General features: G+C 41.2%; 1 protein-coding gene across 1 annotated transcript in view; it reads right to left on the reverse strand.

Annotated features, from left to right (window-relative positions):
* Positions 1-17,379, reverse strand: part of mslna (mesothelin a) — a 33,113-nt gene extending 15,734 nt beyond the window's left edge. The window contains exons 1-14 of the mRNA XM_067428993.1: positions 17,364-17,379; positions 4,104-4,158; positions 3,871-3,923; positions 3,716-3,744; positions 3,462-3,483; positions 3,337-3,371; positions 3,102-3,227; positions 2,805-3,007; positions 2,629-2,723; positions 2,437-2,552; positions 1,606-1,779; positions 1,360-1,434; positions 673-887; positions 12-81 (exon numbers count right to left, since the gene is read on the reverse strand). Of these exons, the coding sequence (XP_067285094.1) occupies positions 12-81; positions 673-887; positions 1,360-1,434; positions 1,606-1,779; positions 2,437-2,552; positions 2,629-2,723; positions 2,805-3,007; positions 3,102-3,227; positions 3,337-3,371; positions 3,462-3,483; positions 3,716-3,744; positions 3,871-3,907 (1,197 nt within the window). The 5' untranslated portion in view covers positions 3,908-3,923; positions 4,104-4,158; positions 17,364-17,379. The remainder of the gene's footprint in view (positions 1-11; positions 82-672; positions 888-1,359; positions 1,435-1,605; positions 1,780-2,436; positions 2,553-2,628; positions 2,724-2,804; positions 3,008-3,101; positions 3,228-3,336; positions 3,372-3,461; positions 3,484-3,715; positions 3,745-3,870; positions 3,924-4,103; positions 4,159-17,363) is intronic.
* Between the last annotated feature and the right edge of the window lie 1,619 nt (positions 17,380-18,998).

The following is an 18,998-nucleotide window of genomic DNA, read 5'->3' on the forward strand; positions in this document are numbered from 1 at the left end:
ATTAAACTTACAAGACAGGAACTATTATTGCTGGTGACTTTACAAATGTCGACAGGATCTGCAATTTGAGGTTCTGGAGCACTGAAAAATGTATAAAGAGCACAGCATTAGCAAATCTGATATGTTGTAAGGAACACATGTTTTGAACTGCAGTGCATTTATACCAGTGGCAATCCTACATATGCACTGCAATCGTTTTCTTAATTAGTCAGTTAGTTTTGATGGACTTTTTTTGCACTCTCTCAAAAGTATTTATATTTCAGTACTCATTGTAATTTTTTTTAAGCATAAACTTCAATAAATTGTGTTACATTTATGCTTAAAAAACGTACAAAAAAAAAAAGAGAGAGCTAAATATATATATATATATATATATATATATATATATATATATATATATATATATATATATATATATATATATATATATATATATATATATATAATAAAAGTATTCTATACCAGTGCCTCAAACCACATTTATCCAATAAGGTTTGCTATTTGTTTTAATGGAGAACAAGACAAAAATACAGATTACAAATCATTTTTGCGCTTGTAAGCATCCTGTGTAGCCTTTCAAAGAGATCAAGAATTCTCTACAATCACTGTATGTTTACCACTTGTTTCTTCTTTGTGTTATAATTGTATAAGGCAGACAGAAGTGCTACTCACAAAACAAAGGTGGCTATTTCTGTGACATTATCAGGTAATGTCTGGTTAGTATTCAGATATTTCTTCATAGCAGGCCTAACCACATTTTGGAACCATACACTGAAGTTGCTGATGTCAAAAGTATTTATTGAGGTTTGGTTGAGGTTGGAGTCAAAGCTCAGGGTCCAGTTCACCAGAAGCCGTATTGTTTCATTTCTGAAACTGCTAATATTGGCCTGAAAGAGAACAGAGCCAGAAAATATGTCAAACAGGTTAATGCATATTAGAGCAATTAAGTTAAGCAATTAAAGAATCTTAAAAATGTGATGCTTGTGGCTTAAGAAATACAAACAAACGTTATATTGACTCTAAAGCCACATTGTTTACAGCCATTCTTTGTTTTTTTTTATTAACCACAATAATGTAATGTCTTAGAAATATTCATTTGGGAGTCTTTTAGCAAATTATATATACAAATAAGTGTATTAATCATTCAGCATTTTAGGCATTTTTTTTTTGAGTGAAAATTTGATTTGAAAATTTAAGTACTGACATCCCTAAATAGGCATAATTTTAACACACACACACACACACACACACACACACACACACACACACACACACACACACACACACACACACACACACACACACACACACACACACACACACACACACACACACACACACACACACACACACACTTACTGTTTGAGCAGTGGTCACACATGATCTGATGAATCTTCCTAGTGGTCTCAGATATACCAGGAAGTCTGTGAGATTCTGCACACAGATGTAAAAAGATTTAGCATCATCTTTGTCTTCATTTATACCTCATCGCTAGAATTATTCATAAGAACCAGTCCAGCTACATCATCATCATCATCATCATCATCATCATCATCATCATCATCATCATCATCATCACTACTTTCAAAACTCTTATCTAGCAACCTTGTCCAATCCAACTGAAGTGACACGGGTCATGTTAAGTGTCATGTTGGTGAGCGGCTGCAGGAAACTCAGGAAGATCTTATTGATGGCATCAAAATTTAGACTGCCATTTGTTTCCAACTGAAAGATCAGCTCAGCTTTCTGCTCTGGACTGAGCTGATAAAGGGCAGCCAGCTGCAAAAGAAACATGAAGATTTAAATGAATCAGCTCACACCAAGAATAATAAATATTAAGATAACTATATAGCATCTATATAAGAAACATCTATAAGCATCAACAACAAACAGACGATAGCTATGTCGTCTGCCGCTTAAATGTTCTCAAGCTAGTTAAAGCAGTATGGATTCTTAATGGCCGTCAATATTTGTCAGCTGAATTTTTTTTGTTTATATGTTTATAACCCTCATGCCTCCCTCATACTTTGTAACAAATCCTTACCTTGTGGGTCAAAATTATCCAAGGCCTTAAAATTATACTTTTTTTTTTTCTAGAAAGCTTCATTTTAATATATGTGTTCCTATTTATTTATTAATATGTTTTCTTTACCTTTAATTTACCTTTAAATTACTATGTTTTTCAATAAATAATAAATAAATAATAACAATTTCTTTTGCCATACATCCACACAAATTTTTTAAAGGATTTTCGGATCAAAATGACCCGAGGGAAGGAAGAGGAGGAAAGTGATTCCAATGATATCGTTCTCCTGTGCCATTATCATTATAGTTGTGGAGTGGCCTGCACTATTGTTTTGAATTGAGAACAATAAGCTATCTTTACCGACATATTAATCGTCACTGAAGTGAACCGCCTTGATGCTATTCACTCACCCCATCAAAGTCCTGTTTCAGATCTTTCAAATCTCCAAGACTTGCGATAACAGAGAAATTTTGGAAGTTCTGCAGAATCCATTGATCTGTGCTGTTTACACTTTTCACGCAGCCAGCTTTAAAACGAAAACTCAAGTCAGCAAACTCATACCAGAATTTCATCTGACATCGAAATTATTACAAAATGCCTACCGTCAGATGTATTTCTTTTCAGAAAAGGTTTTATAAAGTTCTGATACACCATCCTCCGTCTTTCAGGACCGATTCGCAAGCTTAGGTCTTTTACCCTGTAAAATGTGAATTAAGTTGATTTTCTTCGACAATACACAACACTCTATTAGCATGATGTATAGCCTACGGATACGCACAGTGCTTGGAAGCTCAGGCAGGAGAGGTTGCTTTGACTCAGACAGGAAAGCGTGTCTCTGGACAGTGATGACAGGAATGGATTGAGCTTCACTTGGAACCAGAGCCTTGCAAAATCCACATCACTCAGTGCACCCACTTTTGGACCATTTGACCTGACGTTATTGATGGAGCTCACGACAAGACTAACATCAAGTCTAGATCTCTGTTTGGATTATTAAAAAAGGCACTGGATAGGTGACAATTATAAAAACAAGCAGTTCTAATAGCTATGTTCGAAATATGTTGATATACTTTACCAGCAATGTGTACAAATCAAAGGCAGAGTCAGAAAATGCTTTGAGGTTGCTGAGATTTCCCTGCGATACGTCTGAAAGTTGTATCCCTGAACAGGTGAGGGTTTTGTTGAGTATTGACTCGGAGTACTGAACGAGGAATGGGGAAACAAGCGAGATATTATCATCGACGTTCTTCACATAAAAGCGAAAAATAATATTGCCCACATATTGCATCAAAAGATAAAAACAAACTCACAGCATAGCACGTGGAACCATTATTGAAAACTGTGCCTGTATAAAGAAATAAATAAAAATGATGGGGAAATGTTTGGGGAAAAAAAGAGCTGACTGGAATATTATGGAAAATTATTCAAAACGCACCATTTTGAAAGTCCACCACACACTGAAGAAACAGAAAATAAAGATTCAAATCCATAATTTTTTTTAAATGATTTATCATAACAATCAAGCAAGTTTTCATTCTTTTGATAACTTGGTGTGCAAGCACAGTTTTAAAACATCATTAATGTAAAATATAATTGTAATTGAGCAAAATTGATTAATTATTCAAATCTAAATAGAATGAATATATTTAAGCATCATCCATAAAATAATGTGCAGAAAGTGCTAAATACCTCTCCATTTATCAGTGTGATGAATAATCCTATAAAAGAGAACGTGTGAACAGTGTTTCTTTAAAAATCTATTTGAAGTAAATCCTTTCTCACACTAGGTAATTAATTACATTAGTATGAGAAAAAAACAAAAACAAACAAACAGCTTCTCTTACCTAAACCGAACAGCACATAAAGCTGAAAGTGTGCCATTTTCACACGGGCACCCCTGATTTTAAACAGACACAATGCATCAAGGGCATTATTTCAAGCTGAACTTGCATAGGAAAACAATGCATCAGTGATCAATTAAGTGTACATTTATGAATAATTATCTTCTTCTTTAAACTAAACTTTGTGTCTTTTTAAGCATTAAACCCAGTCATGCAAGGAGGCCAGAAGTACTTACCTTGCTGGAGTATCTGTGTGTGTGTCGGTCGACAGCCCAGCAGGTCCACTATTAACTGAGGTATCAAAAGGGTGTGGGCCAAATGTTTACTCACGTCAGCAAATGCAAAACAAGACTAACAACTACTTCTCAAAATGGGCAAAACAAGAATGTGTTATATTACATTCCTTTGCTATCACATTTAAAACAAAATCTAAGCAAGTGCCACTTCTGTTTTAACAGATTCATCATTTTTGTTTTTTAGAAGAGCAAGGTTTTCTTTTTCTTTGAAGATTAATTGAACCTCCTTTATATTAAGTGTCTTTAACTACATGCAACATTTAAATTAATACACTACTTAAATTACTTAATAACAAATGTCTCCAACTGAAAATTTTCTAGTGACTGATTACAGATTTTTCAGTTGGCCAAATTGAAATTCTGTGAATTGATACAATTTAATTCACTGAAATTAAATTTGGCCAACGGAAACATTTAGATATGATCAGTCACTAAAAAATGTTTCAGCTGGAGACCTGAATGTCTTTTTACAGTGTAACCAGACTGTGAAACATGCCCTAACCTTACCCATATTCCATGTCAATAGCATGACAACATGAACACAATAAGTATACATTGCACCTAACCAGAGGCGGATACTCAAGTAAATTTTTAAGTATACTTTATCAGAGTGTTTTTCTTTGGAAAACTTTTACTTTACTACATTCCAAAGCATACTATATAATGTCATACTTTTTACTGCACTACATTTCATAAATAAAAGTTGTTGTTTTCTTACCTTTAATACTACATTAAAAATGTAGTACTTTTTACTTTGAATTATATACAATATACATTTTTAATGTAATTAAGTATTAAATTATATTTAATATGAAATGCATTGCAATAAAAAGTACAATATTATGTTTTGGAATGTTGTGAAGTAAAAGTTTTCCAAAGAAGAACTGTCATGGTTCATGAATTCACTGGTTCATTCTCTGTGTGTGTGTGTGTGTGTGTGTGTGTGTGTGTGTGTGTGTGTGTGTGTGTGTGTGTGTGTGTGTGTGTGTGTGTGTGTGTGTGTGAGTGGAGTGGGAGTGGGAGGCGTGGTTTCTGATTACCAGTTCATCAGATCATCACCACCACCTGCCGCACTTGATTACCCGGTCTATATATTGGTTTGCTAACCACCCTGTGTTTGTCAGATCGTTTAGTGTTGTTCCGTGGTCCTGTCCTGTTCTTTTTCCGTTTCATCCGGCGTTTGCTGTTCGTGTCTTTGGCCGTTCTTACCGTGGTGGATCAGCGCCCGGATCTGGTTGCCCTTTGAGTCCCTGCGTCACCCGGATCAAAGCCTGCCAACATTGTCTGACCTTCCTTGTATCTACTAACTGTGTTCTGAGAAATAAATATCTATTTGATTCACTCGCGCTTGAATCCACTTCTGTTTCATGACAGAATGGTCTAACCAACCATGGATTCAGCGAGTGCGACTAACCTCCAGGAATTCCTATCAAAGCGCAATGCACACCTCGACCATCAGGAGGAACAGATGGCGATCATGGGTCGTGCCATGCAGGCATTGGTGACCCAGGTGTCCGAGCTCACCCAGAGGAATAACTTCCTGGTCCCACTGCCCCAACCCCACCGACCGTTCCCCCCCATCATCAGTCACCCAAGTCCGGGTCAGGAGCCGTGGTTGCCGCCACCGGAACGTTATTCGGGTGAGCCCAACTCTTGTTGAGCATTTTTAATAAAATGTTCTGTGCTCTTTTCTCACCAGCCTCAGACATTTGCTACAGAACGGTCTAAGGTAGCGCTGGTGATCACGCTGCTCTCCGGACGTGCGGCTCAAATGGGAACGGCGGTGTGGAAGAACTAACAGGTCCACCACAATGCTGCTCCTTGTTCCAGGCCCTGACCGAAGAAATGAAGCGGGTGTTTGACCGGTCGGTCGCTGGGTGCGAGGCGGCGCGGCAGTTGTTGGATCTTTACCAGGGAGACATGTCCGTCTCCAACTACTTGATTGAATTCCGCACCCTGGTGGCCGAATCGAGATGGAACAAGGACGCGCAGTGGGACAGGTTCCTGCATGGGTTGGCTGACCGCATCCAACAGGAGATCTATACTCTGGACCTGCGCACGAGCTTCGATGGACTAGTCGAAATGGCTTTAAGGGTTGATGCTCGACTTGAACGTAGGAAGCAACGAGCATTGTCGTCCTCGAGTCCAGGGATTTCCGGATGGTCTGTGGCCAGAGTCATCGATGTGGTCGGCCCATCACTCGATCACGAACCTATGCAGGTCGGTAGCGCTCAGTTTTTCCAAAAGGAGAGAGATCGGCATCTGGTGAATAGTTTATGCCTGTATTGTGGTGGTAATGGACACTTTTTGGACCGTTATCCAGTAGAAGCCTGCGCCCGCAAGTAGAACAGAGGTTACTGGCAGGCGGTCATTCTCGAGGAAATCCTTCATCAGCCACTCTCCTCCTGGTAAGACTTCAATGGGAGACCTCCACTCATCAGTGTGAGGCCTTAGTGGGTTCGGGAGCTAAAGGTAACTTTTTGGACAGAACTCTCGCTATTCACCCAGATTCCACAGACACAATTCCGTTTTGGGTTGGAGTAATCAGTGCTACGCCTCGTCTTGTGTCTGCCTTTACGTCTGTGTTGCTGGATGCTGTGTCATAGGATGAGCTGGTGAATTTGTCAAACGTGCCCCAGGAGTATCTCGACCTGAAGGAAGTGTTCAGTAAGTCCCGAGCTGCTTCTCTACCTCTACACCGTCCCTACGACTGTGCTATAGACTTATTGCCAGGTATGTCTCCGCCTAAGGGCAATTTAAACACCCTGAGAGGGGGGCCATGGAGAAATATATTTCTGATACTCTGGCAACCAGGCTCATCCGCCCCTCTTCTCCAGTGGGGGCGCGATTCTTTTTGTGGGTAAGAAGGATGGATCTCTGTGACCTTGTATTGACTACCGAGGGCTAAATAACATCACGGTAAAGAATACTTATCCTTTCCAGTTGATGTCTTTAGCCGCCCAGAGGTTGCAGGGAGCATCGGTCTTCACAAAATTGGAATTGCATAATGCGTATCATTTGGTCCGTAGACCCTTTGGTAGATCAGTTCATTTATGTCTACCTGGATGACATACTGATATTTTCTTCGTCTCTCCAGGAACATGTTCAGCACGTCAGACGAGTGCTCCAGAGGTTGTTACAGAATGGGCTTTTTGTCAAGGCGGAGAAATGCATATTTCATGCACAGTCTGTTCTTTCCTAGGTTACATCATCTTGTTTGAGGGATTGTGCATGGCGCCAGACAAAGTTAAGGCTGTGGTGGATTGGCCAAGCCCAGATTCCCGTAAGGCCCTAAATCGGTTTCTGGGGTTCGCCAATTTTTACTGACGTATTATTCGTAAATTCAGCCAGCTAGCCGCTCCTTTGACAGCCTTGACCTCCCCCAGAACTACGGTCAGGTGGTCTGGTGTAGCTGGAGCTACATTTTCCAAAATCAAGAGCCACTTTGTTTCGCCTCCCATCCTCATCACTCCTGATCCATCACGTCAGTTCATGGTGGAGGTCGATGCGTCAGAGGTGGGGGTAGGTTAGGTTCTATCCCAGTGCTCTTCCTTGGACGATAAGTAGCTTCCTTGCGTGTTTTTCCCATCGACTATCACCAACTAAACATAACTACGATATTGGTAACAGGGAGTTGTTGGCAGTCAAGTTAACCTTGGAAGAATGGCGTCATTGGTTGGAAGGGTCAGGGGTACCTTTTATAGTCTGGTCTGTTCATAAGAATTTGGAATATATCAGATCCGCCAAAAAACTTAACTCCAGGCAGGCTCGGATGGAACTTTTTTTCGGACGTTTTGATTTTTCTCTCTTGTACCGACCAGGTTCGAGAACATCAAACCCGATACTTTTGACCGTGCTGAACACCCGTCTACTCCCGAGTGCATTTAACCGAGAGACTCATTGTCTCCACACTCGTATGGGAGATCGACTCGAAGGTCAAATCGGCCTTAGAAGTAACGCCTCTGCCCAGTGGTCCATCAAGTCGATTATTCATGCTGGAGGGTTTACGGTCCGACGTTATTCAGTGGGGATATTCTTCCAATGTGGCATGTCATCCAGGTGTTAATCGTACCAGTTTTTTGGTCAAGCAATGGTTTTGGTGGCTAGGAATGGCTTGTTACATTCAAGATTGTTTTGGCTTGTTCGGTTTGTGCCTATGGTAAGGCTTCCAATCGTCCTCCAGATGGGTTACTCCAACCGCTGTCTGTTCCTTTGAGACCCCTGGTCCCACATTGCTCTAGACTTTGAGCGATGTATGAATATTAATCCCATATTTCACTCCCCCACCTCTGCGACGCGTAGATGGGGAAACAACTTATTTGGCAAATCATATTCTGGACTCGAGAATTTGAGAATTCTGGGACACAAATTTCAGCATCTGGTGGACTGGGAAGGTTATATAGAAGAGAAGTTGGGTTCCTGCGAGGGACATTCTGTATCACTCCCTTATCAATGATTTCAATCATCGATTGTTCGTAAGTTCCGCTGGGAGCGCCAGGAGGCGCTCTTAGGGGAGGGGGTACTTTCACGGTTCATTAATTCACTGGTTCATTCTGTCTGTCTGTGTGTGTGGAGTGTGAGTGGGAGGCGTGGTTTCTGATTACCAGTTCATCAGATCATCACCACCACCACCTGCCGCACTTGATTACCCGGTCTACATATTGGCTTGCTAACCACCCTGTGTTTGTCAGATCGTTTGGTGTTGTTCCGTGGTCCTGTCCTGTTCTTCCGTTTTATCCGCGTTTGCTGTTTGTGTGGATCCTGTTCGTGTCTGTGGACGTTCTCACCGCGGTGAATCAGCTCCCGGATCTGGTTGTCCATTGAGTCCCTGCGTCACCCGGATGAAAGCCTGCCAACGTCATCTGACCTTCCTTGTATCTACTAATTGTGTTCTGAGAAATAAATATCTATTTGATTCACTCACGCTTGAATACACTTCTGTTTCATGACAAGAACACTGATAAAGTACATACAGTCTTGTTCAAAATAATAGCAGTACAATGTGACTAACCAGAATAATCAAGGTTTTTCGTATATATTTTTATTGCTACGTGGCAAACAAGTTACCAGTAGGTTCAGTAGATTCTCAGAAAACAAATGAGACCCAGCATTCATGATATGCACGCTCTTAAGGCTGTGCAATTGGGCAATTAGTTGAAAGGGGTGTGTTCAAAAAAATAGCAGTGTGGCATTCAATCACTGAGGTCATCAATTTTGTGAAGAAACAGGTGTGAATCAGGTGGCCCCTATTTAAGGATGAAGCCAACACTTGTTGAACATGTATTTGAAAGCTGAGGAAAATGGGTCGTTCAAGACATTGTTCAGAAGAACAGCGTACTTTGATTAAAAAGTTGATTAGAGAGGGGAAAACCTATAAAGAGGTGCAAAAAATGATAGGCTGTTCAGCTAAAATGATCTCCAATGCCTTAAAATGGAGAGCAAAACCAGAGAGACGTGGAAGAAAACGGAAGACAACCATCAAAATGGATAGAAGAATAACCAGAATGGCAAAGGCTCAGCCAATGATCACCTCCAGGATGATCAAAGACAGTCTGGAGTTACCTGTAAGTACTGTGACAGTTAGAAGACGTCTGTGTGAAGCTAATCTATTTTCAAGAATCCCCCGCAAAGTCCCTCTGTTAAAAAAAAGGCATGTGCAGAAGAGGTTACAATTTGCCAAAGAACACATCAACTGGCCTAAAGAGAAATGGAGGAACATTTTGTGGACTGATGAGAGTAAAATTGTTCTTTTTGGGTCCAAGGGCCACAGGCAGTTTGTGAGACGACCCCCAAACTCTGAATTCAAGCCACAGTACACATTGAAGACAGTGAAGCATGGAGGTGCAAGCATCATGATATGGGCATGTTTCTCCTACTATGGTGTTGGGCCTATTTATCGCATACCAGGGATCATGGATCAGTTTGCATATGTTAAAATACTTGAAGAGGTCATGTTGCCCTATGCTGAAGAGGACATGCCCTTGAAATGGTTGTTTCAACAAGACAATGACCCAAAACACACTAGTAAACGGGCAAAGTCTTGGTTCCAAACCAACAAAATTAATGTTATGGAGTGGCCAGCCCAATCTCCAGACCTTAATCCAATTGAGAACTTGTGGGGTGATATCAAAAATGCTGTTTCTGAAGCAAAACCAAGAAATGTGAATGAATTGTGGAATGTTGTTAAAGAATCATGGAGTGGAATAACAGCTGAGAGGTGCCAAGTTGGTTGACTCCATGCCACACAGATGTCAAGCAGTTTTAAAAAACTGTGGTCATACAACTAAATATTAGTTTAGTGATTCACAGGATTGCTAAATCCCAGAAAAAAAAAATGTTTGTACAAAATAGTTTTGAGTTTGTACAGTCAAAGGTAGACACTGCTATTTTTTTGAACACACCCCTTTCAACTAATTGCCCAATTGCACAGCCTTAAGAGCGTGCATATCATGAATGCTGGGTCTTGTTTGTTTTCTGACAATCTACTGAACCTACTGGTAACTTGTTTGCCACGTAGCAATAAAAAATATACTAAAAACCTTGATTATTCTGGTTAGTCACATTGTACTGCTATTATTTTGAACAAGACTGTATAACTGAAAAACAAAATTACTTGGAAAGTAAAAGTACTTCAATACTGTCCACCTCGGCACCTAAGCTTTTTTCCCGTAATAGCTTAATGACATATATTCATACTGTATATCACCTAAACATGGGTTAAAACAACCCAGCATTTTGAACAGTGTAATATTAACTAACAATGCATTACACATTTCTTATAGAATATATACATTTTTGTTAATGCTAATAAATAAAAGTGTTATTTTTAAGTTAGATCAAGACCATTAAATAATAAGATTTTAATAATGTATAAGTAAATGTTAAAATTGTCATGAACTGCGATGAATAAATAAAGTATTTTCCATTGTTAGTTCATGGAAACTTCTTGTAAATTGTAACCAATAATAATAATTTAAAAAAACACAAACACTAAATTCTGGTTTGGACATTGCCAAAAGAATTGTGAATGTTAATGCTTCTGTTTAACAGTCTATTTGAAACATTAGCACTCACTCTACTTCAGCAAGAATATTCTAAACAGGTCAGTCTCAGACATATACAGTAGCCAATAAAACAGCTGAACCCTGTTTCGCATCAGTAGTAGTGTATAAACTGTGCATAATTACATGAAGTGCAGTATTGAATGCTTATAAGTATGCAGCTCAATTTTTTAAATTTTACTTTACACTTAGTGACAAAGACATCTGGATATATTGTCCAATGAGGCAGGTACCATTTACTACAACAACCATCAATTAAACAGACTAAACCTGTTTAGATTGAGAAGAAGTGTGTTAAATGAAGTGTGTTAAAATGAAATGTGTTGATGTGTTAAATGAAATGTCTGGTACAGGTGTTTTACAAAATCTTTTTGCACAAGCTTATAACAGAACATTGTTTTGTTTGTTTGGAATGTTGTTCCAAAGATCTAGGAACATGTTGTACTTGGTGAAATAATGTTCACTGCTAATCAAGCATGAACTAGCAATGACAGCGGTGTAACAACGACACATTGTAAATTATAAAATATCAGTAAAACTATTAAATGTGCAAGCAACTATTTTAATTTTTTAATTTTTCACACAATCTGGAATCTGTTAATAAACCCAAATGAATGATCTAGTAACAACTAGCAGTTTGCCAAAGGGCAAGCAGTCTTACTTTTTTTTAGATAATGATTTTTATGTAAATTAAATGACAATATTCTAAAAAAAAAAAAAAAAAACATGACTAAATTGTAAGACTATTTTTAGCATCTTATGCAGACAGGACTTATATTAAGCCAGATTTGGCCATAGTTCAATTATGACATTTAGCTTTTATAAACGTGCATTAGTAGTAAAAAAAAAAAAAAAAAGAAAAAAAAGAAAAAAAAGATATTCTTGAGACAAAACAATGGCACTGACATATTTTAAGATAGTGGAAATTGCTTTCACAACAGCTCAAATGGAATCTGGGGTTTCAGTTTTGTCTGTGAAACCTTCATAAAAAAAAGAATCAGTCCAAAAGTGGACTTTCCAGATTCCTTCAACACAATACACGTGCACTTGTGCGGAAAGACTTCTCGTCAAGAATGACAAACAAAATCAGAGATTATAGGGAACATCAAACTGCCAAATCATCATAGAAATGTAAGGAATTACCGCTGCATTGATGTCAAAAGGCCAAGAACAAAGAAAATGAAACCATACAAGCACCTAAATTGTAACATTAAGAACTTGAGAAAAGGAAACTATGCCTACTTTTAATTTACAAAATGCTAGTCAGTCATTCATGGTATAATTCACTTTTCTAAATGTTAACTTTGAAATAATTACAAAATTAAAAGTTTTACGTAAATTATTTTTAACAATCTTTTGTCATGCTTTAAAGATGCTGATGCACTAAAGTGCATGTAAAGTACTTGAACCGGGACAGGCGGAGTAATGCATGCATAAAAAACAGATTTTAATTTGGAAACATGAAACACGGGGTGAATTCTCCTGTACGCGTGAGGTAGTTTGAGGCGGACTGTCACGGTAACAGTAAACGGACCAATGAATTTAGGGGCTAGTTTGTTACTCATGGAGCGGAGAGGAATATTCTTAGAAGAAAGCCACACTTTTTGACCCACGATGTAAACGGGAGGCTTAGACCGGTGGCGATCGGCTTAGGCCTTGGCGCGTCTACCCACTTGGAGTAGAGTCTCACAGGCTTACGAGTTGTTACGACAACTCTGGACAAAGGCGTGTTTGGTGGGGACCGCAACCTCGGATTCTAGACTGGGAAAGATAGGTGGCTGGTACCCTAAACTACATTCAAAAGGTGAAAGGCACATACCTGACACCGGTAATGATTATGTGCGTACTCAATCCATGAGATGAGTTGGCTCCAGGAGGAAGGATTTTTGGAGGCCAAACATCGTAATCCTCTCTCAAGGTCCTGGTTGGCCCGCTCAGTCTGGCCATTGCTCTGAGGATGAAACCCTGAAGACAAACTAACCGTCGCCCCTAATAATTTGCAAAACTCTCGCCAAAATTTGGACACGAATTGGGGTCCCCTGTTGGAAACCACATCCATCGGAAGGCCATGTAAACGAAAGATGTGATCGACAACAGCTACCACTGTCTCCTTGGCAGAAGGTAATTTGGGCAAGGGAATAAAATGTACCATCTTCGAGAATCGGTCCATGACGGTTAAAACAACCGTCTTGCCCTGGGAAGGTGGTAATAAAATCTAGATCGATATGGGACCAGGGTCTCAAAGGGATGGTGAGTGGTTGAAGGAGCCCATCGGGAGGGCGGTTAGACGTCTTCCCCATAGCACAGACTGAACAGGCCAAAACAAAATCTCGGATGCCACAAGCCATACCGGGCCACCAGAATCGTTGCTTAACCAAAAATGTTGTTCTAATAACCCCTGGATGAGAAGTGTTATTGGAGCAGTGATCCCATCGAACCACGTCGGACCGAATAATTGATTCAGTGGTCCACTGGGTGGAGGCGTTACCCCTTCTAAGGCTGTTTTAACCTTCGATTTGACCTCCCATGTGAGTGTGGAGACATTAAGTCTCTCAGGTAAAATGCACTCGGGAGTAGACGGGCGTTCGGAGCAGTCAAAAACGCGCAACAATGCATTGGGTTTGATGTTTTTAGAACCCAGGCGGTATGAAAGAGAAAAGTCAAAACGTCTGAAAAAAAAGGGACCACCGAGCCTGCCTGGAGTTTAGTCTCTTAGCAGATCTAATGTTTTTCAGATTCTTAGGATCGGTCCAAACAATAAAACCCCCGATCCTTCTAGCCAATGACGCCACTCCTCCAATGCAAGCTTGACTGCCCACAGCTCCCTATTACCAATGTTATAATTGCATTTGGCTGGCAACAAGCGATGAGAAAAAAAACGTGCAAGGGTGCATCTTATCATCTGAGGAAGAGCGCTGGGATATAACTGCTCCTACTCCTATCTCTGACGCGTCGACCTCTACCACAAACTGGCATAAGGGATCAGGGGTCACGAGAATGGGAGCCGAAACAAATCGGCTCTTAAGGTTGGTAAATGCAGTCTCGGCTGCAGGGGCGTGGGACTGGGGGGATAAAGGGTACTGAGTAACCAGGGCCCGAGGCAGGGGGGGGGGCCTTAGAAGTCAGTTTTCTATACATACACATACATGGTACGGGGGCCCAGCAAGATGGTTTGTACCCAGGGCCCAAAATTTGGTGCTACGCCCCTGCTCGGCTGCACCAGACCACCTGAACGCAGTTCAGGGAGAGGTCAAGACAGTCAGAGGTGCAGCTAGCTGGCTGAAATTGCGAATGAAACACCGATAAAAATTGGCGAACCCCAGAAACCTCTGTAAGGCCTTACGGGAATCTGGACTTGGCCAGTTTATCACAGCCTTAACCTTATCAGGATCCATGTGCATTCCCTCAGATGAGACGATGTAGCCTAAAAATGGTACCGACTGTGCATGTAACGCGCATTTCTCCGCCTTGACAAAAAACCCATTCTCTAGCAACCTCTGTAACACTAGTCTGACGTGCTGGACATGGTCCTGGAGAGAAGAAGAAAAAAAATCAATATGTCATCCAGGTAGACATAAAGGAACTGATCTACCATGTCTCCCAGCATGTCATTGACAAGTGCTTGGAAGACTGCAGGAGAGTTGGACAGCCTGAAGGGTATGACCAAGTATTCAAAGTGCCCCTGGGGGTGTTAAATGCAGTCTTCCATTCATCACCCTTCCTAATGCGCACCAAATGATAAGCATTGCGTAAATCAAATTTTGTGAATATGGATGCTCCCTGTAACCTCTCGAAGGCTGAAGACATCAACGGCAAAGGATAGGTATTCTTTACTGTGATGTTATTCAGCCCTTCTCGGTAGTCAATACAAGGTCGCAGAGAACCATCCTTCTTACCCACGAAAAAGAACCCCGCCCCCACTGAAGAAGAGGAAGGGCGGATGGACTTGGAAGCTAGAGAATCAGAAATGTTTTTCTCCATGACCTCCCTTTCAGGAGTAGAAAGTGAATATAACTTGCCCTTAGGCGGAGACTTGCCTGAAAGTAGATCTATAGCACAGTCATAGGGACGATAAGGGAGAGAAGCAGCCCGGAACTTACTAAACACTTTCTTCAGGTCAAGGTACTCCTCTGGCATGTTAGATAAATCCACCGTCTCCTCCTGCAACACAGAACTAGACATAGACGAACGGGCAGACACAAGACAAGAGGTGTAGCACTGATTACTCCAAGATGTAACAGTATTGTGTCCCCAGTCGACCCTGGGGTTGGGTTTCTGTAGCCAGGAATGACCAAGGACAACAGGTGCGTGTGGAGAGGTAGTGAGGAGGAATATGATGGTCTCAGTGTGGTTGCCAGAGATAGTAAGTGTTATGCTGCCAGTGGTGTGGTTGATGGTGGGTAATGTTTGGCCATTGAGAGCATGAAGAGCAATAGTACTGGAATGGGGGGTGACGGGAATCCTGAGTTGCTGTGCGAGTGTCCGATCAACGATGGGGATTGTTGGCTACAGAACTCCGATGTCCTCCTCATATGCAAACGGGATTCTAGGCGTGAATCAACACAAAGTGCCAGTGTCATCAGTCTATTGAGATGGGAGGTCCAACGTATATACTTCTCGCTGGACACGGTCAGCCTGCCCATGCAGAAAACGGTCCCACTGCGTCTCCTCGTTCCAACCACACTCAGTGGCCAGGGTGCGGAAGTCGATGATTTAATCAGAAAAGGGTCTACTGCCTTGCTGCAGATCGGTGAGCCTGCGGGCCGCCTCACGTCCCACAGCGGATTGGTCAAAGACCCGTTTCATCTCCTCCGTAAGTGCGGATGACAATTCTCTCAAACCCCCGTTCCCCAGCGTGTCGCACGGCCCATTAGGAGATTGATCACCAACGCCACCATAGATGTCTCTGTAGCGAAAGCGGTGGGTTGCAACGAGAAAAACAATGAACATCTCGTTAGAAATTATCTACACAGATCAGGCTCATCAGCATAGCGTTCGGGCGTGGGAATCCTGGGCTCGTGCGGGTTGATGTTAGCTGGTGGCTGGGGAAGCGGCGGTGGTGGTGGGGGCACAGCGGGAACACATAGCTGTTGCAATTGGGTGGAGAGCTTGGACACCTGCTCCTCCATCACCTCTAATTCCTTGAGTTGTGGCAGTCGCCTGTTAATCTTGGCGATCCCTCCTTAGACTGTTCGTGTTGAGGTATTCCTGTAGTTCATTCATCCTCGCTGGATCCATAGATGGTATCCCACTGCCTTTGGTATCCCACAATCCTGTGCTTTCCATTCAGTTACAGTTGAGCTGGGGAAAAAAGATGGCATCCAGAAGTTGCGTTTGCGGGTCAGTTTGTGTGTAAATGTACGATTTTTACCAACATATTACACTTCTGATGTCATTTCTAGCGAGAAATCACTACTGTAGTAATTAAATGTGTTTAGTTCTCACCAAAGCTCTCTCTATTTTGCTGTAGATCAGGGCTATTCAAATCTTACCCTGGAGGGCCAATGCGGTGCAGAGTTTCGCTCCAACCCTGATCAAACACACCCACCTGTGATTTTCTAATGATCCTGAAGACATTGATTAGCATGTTCAGGTGTGTTTGATTAGGGTTGGAGCTAAACTCTGCACCGCATTGGCCCTCCAGGGTAAGATTTGAATAGCCCTGCTGTAGATCATTGAAGTGTTACACTTTAATGAGAAGTCTGTCCGAAATTAGTTTCATGAGATGCCTTCATGCACAAAACACTGCCTTACAAGTCATTGTCTGATGAGGCAGCGAGGCAACGAGTCAGCAGCCTAGGTTTTCGGACGCAGCCAATGGGTGCCAGTGAGAGACCAGGTTATATAGTGTGGTTGATGAGTGCAGCAGGTGAAGGTGATGAGCCCCATAATCAGTGACCACGCCTCCAGCACAACCTCACATGACACAGAAAAAAGAGACAAAAGAACGTGGCTAACTACATTTAATCCCCTCTATTTTTGACTAACCACCAGTCTCAACTTTATAGAAGTGGATAATGCCGATGCTTTAGCTAACATTGTTGTGATTAAAACTCACTTTCAGTTCATTTTGAACCGTAACATCAAAATGAACACATAGTTGTTTTCACAAATCTAAAATAGAAAATTTTAAACTTACTGAGAATAAGGCAAGGTAAAAGCAACATCCCAAACCGACCATCTCTGCCACCACCGAACAAGTAGGATCTTTTTGAAAAACAAAACAAAAAACACATGCGGGCGGATTCAAACGCACTCTGCTTTTCAGATAAAAATGTACTTAGTATTTTTAGGTGAATGTGCTGTGATATAAAACTTTAAATAGTATTTGTAAATATATGGTAAAATTTACTCTTTCTTTTCAGTTAATTTATTACAGTAATAAATTGTGTAAATTTCACATAAGATATATAGTTCCAACTTAATCTTAATTTTACAATGTATAAATTACATGAATTAATGTAATAGATTTTACAATACCACAAAGTAATTTTTTTCAGTGTATCTTTAGTACTACTACTAATAATCAATCAAATATTTATGTAATAATAAATACTTTGTCCTGTTCCTTTTACTTATTGTTCTTTGTTAGCTGAAGCTGATTAAACACAATGTAAAGTCTTACGATGTAAAATACATTACTGTCCCCAATCCCCACACAAATCTATGAAAACCACTAAAAATGCTGTTTTATTCATGCTAGCCCAGTAGTTGGCAATTTCACTTTGTAAAGAAACACACAGTGCTTATTGAACATGTAGTACACATACACATGACATCACATCACCATTTTCACAAATTTGATGATAACAGTATTGTTTTCAAAAATGAGCTCTCACAGGTTCAGCCCTTTTTTAAGGGTCAATGGAGACTCCATTCCCAGACGGCCAACTGATTAGGGAAAAGATCAGCAACACACAGGTAATTCTGTTTGAGGAAGGACCTCCTTACTCAGAGACATGTGGTGGCTACCGTCACTTCCGCCAGGGCCTATGCGCTGAAGTAGAACCTCTTGTCACCTGGCACTCTTCTTGGTGAGAAGACCCCAGGAAATGCCTGTTCGGGTCTGTGCTCTCCTTTTGGACAAAGGGTTGGACAATGGCTGTCTCTATTACCCTGAATGTTTAGGTAGCCGCTATATTGGCTCAACATGACCTGGTGGACTCTAAAATGGTAGGACAGCACGACCTGATCTGCAGGTCTTGGGGCCTTGCAGTGGTGGTATTTACCCTGCAGAAAGCTCCCTTTGAGCCCTTACAGTCCTTTTGAGTTGTAAGTTTCTTTCAATGAAAGTGACGCTCTTGATTGCCCTGGCTTCTATCAAGGGCGCATAGGACTTAAGCCAATTTTGGTAATGAAGTGTGCCTGGATTTCAAGCTGGCTAACTCTCACGTGTTAACCTGAGACCCCGGCTTATATATGTGCCCAATGTTCCCACCTCTTCAGGTGCTGAACCTGCCTTAGAGGAGGCAGACCCAGCCTTGGTACTGCACAGGGATGGAATTTAGCACCCGCCACCAGCCAAATGTGGGTGATTTTGAGTTGTGAGGGTAAACGCGCTTCACCTACCGGCCACCGTGGCTGGTAAATAAAAATAGCATTTTTTTCTGTTTCACCTCTTTGTAAAATTTGTTCAATGCATGTGAGTGCTCCCGTATGTTCTAATATGACCAGTCATTTTTGCCGTCATCATCCAGGTGTAGAGCCAGAAGACGCAAATGAGAACTTGCGCGCTTTGAGACGATCTGTCTCTGTGCACTCATCCGAAAGTGCA

This window comes from Pseudorasbora parva, chromosome 2, assembly GCF_024679245.1.
Source record: "Pseudorasbora parva isolate DD20220531a chromosome 2, ASM2467924v1, whole genome shotgun sequence".
NCBI classification, from domain to species: Eukaryota; Metazoa; Chordata; class Actinopteri; order Cypriniformes; family Gobionidae; genus Pseudorasbora; species Pseudorasbora parva.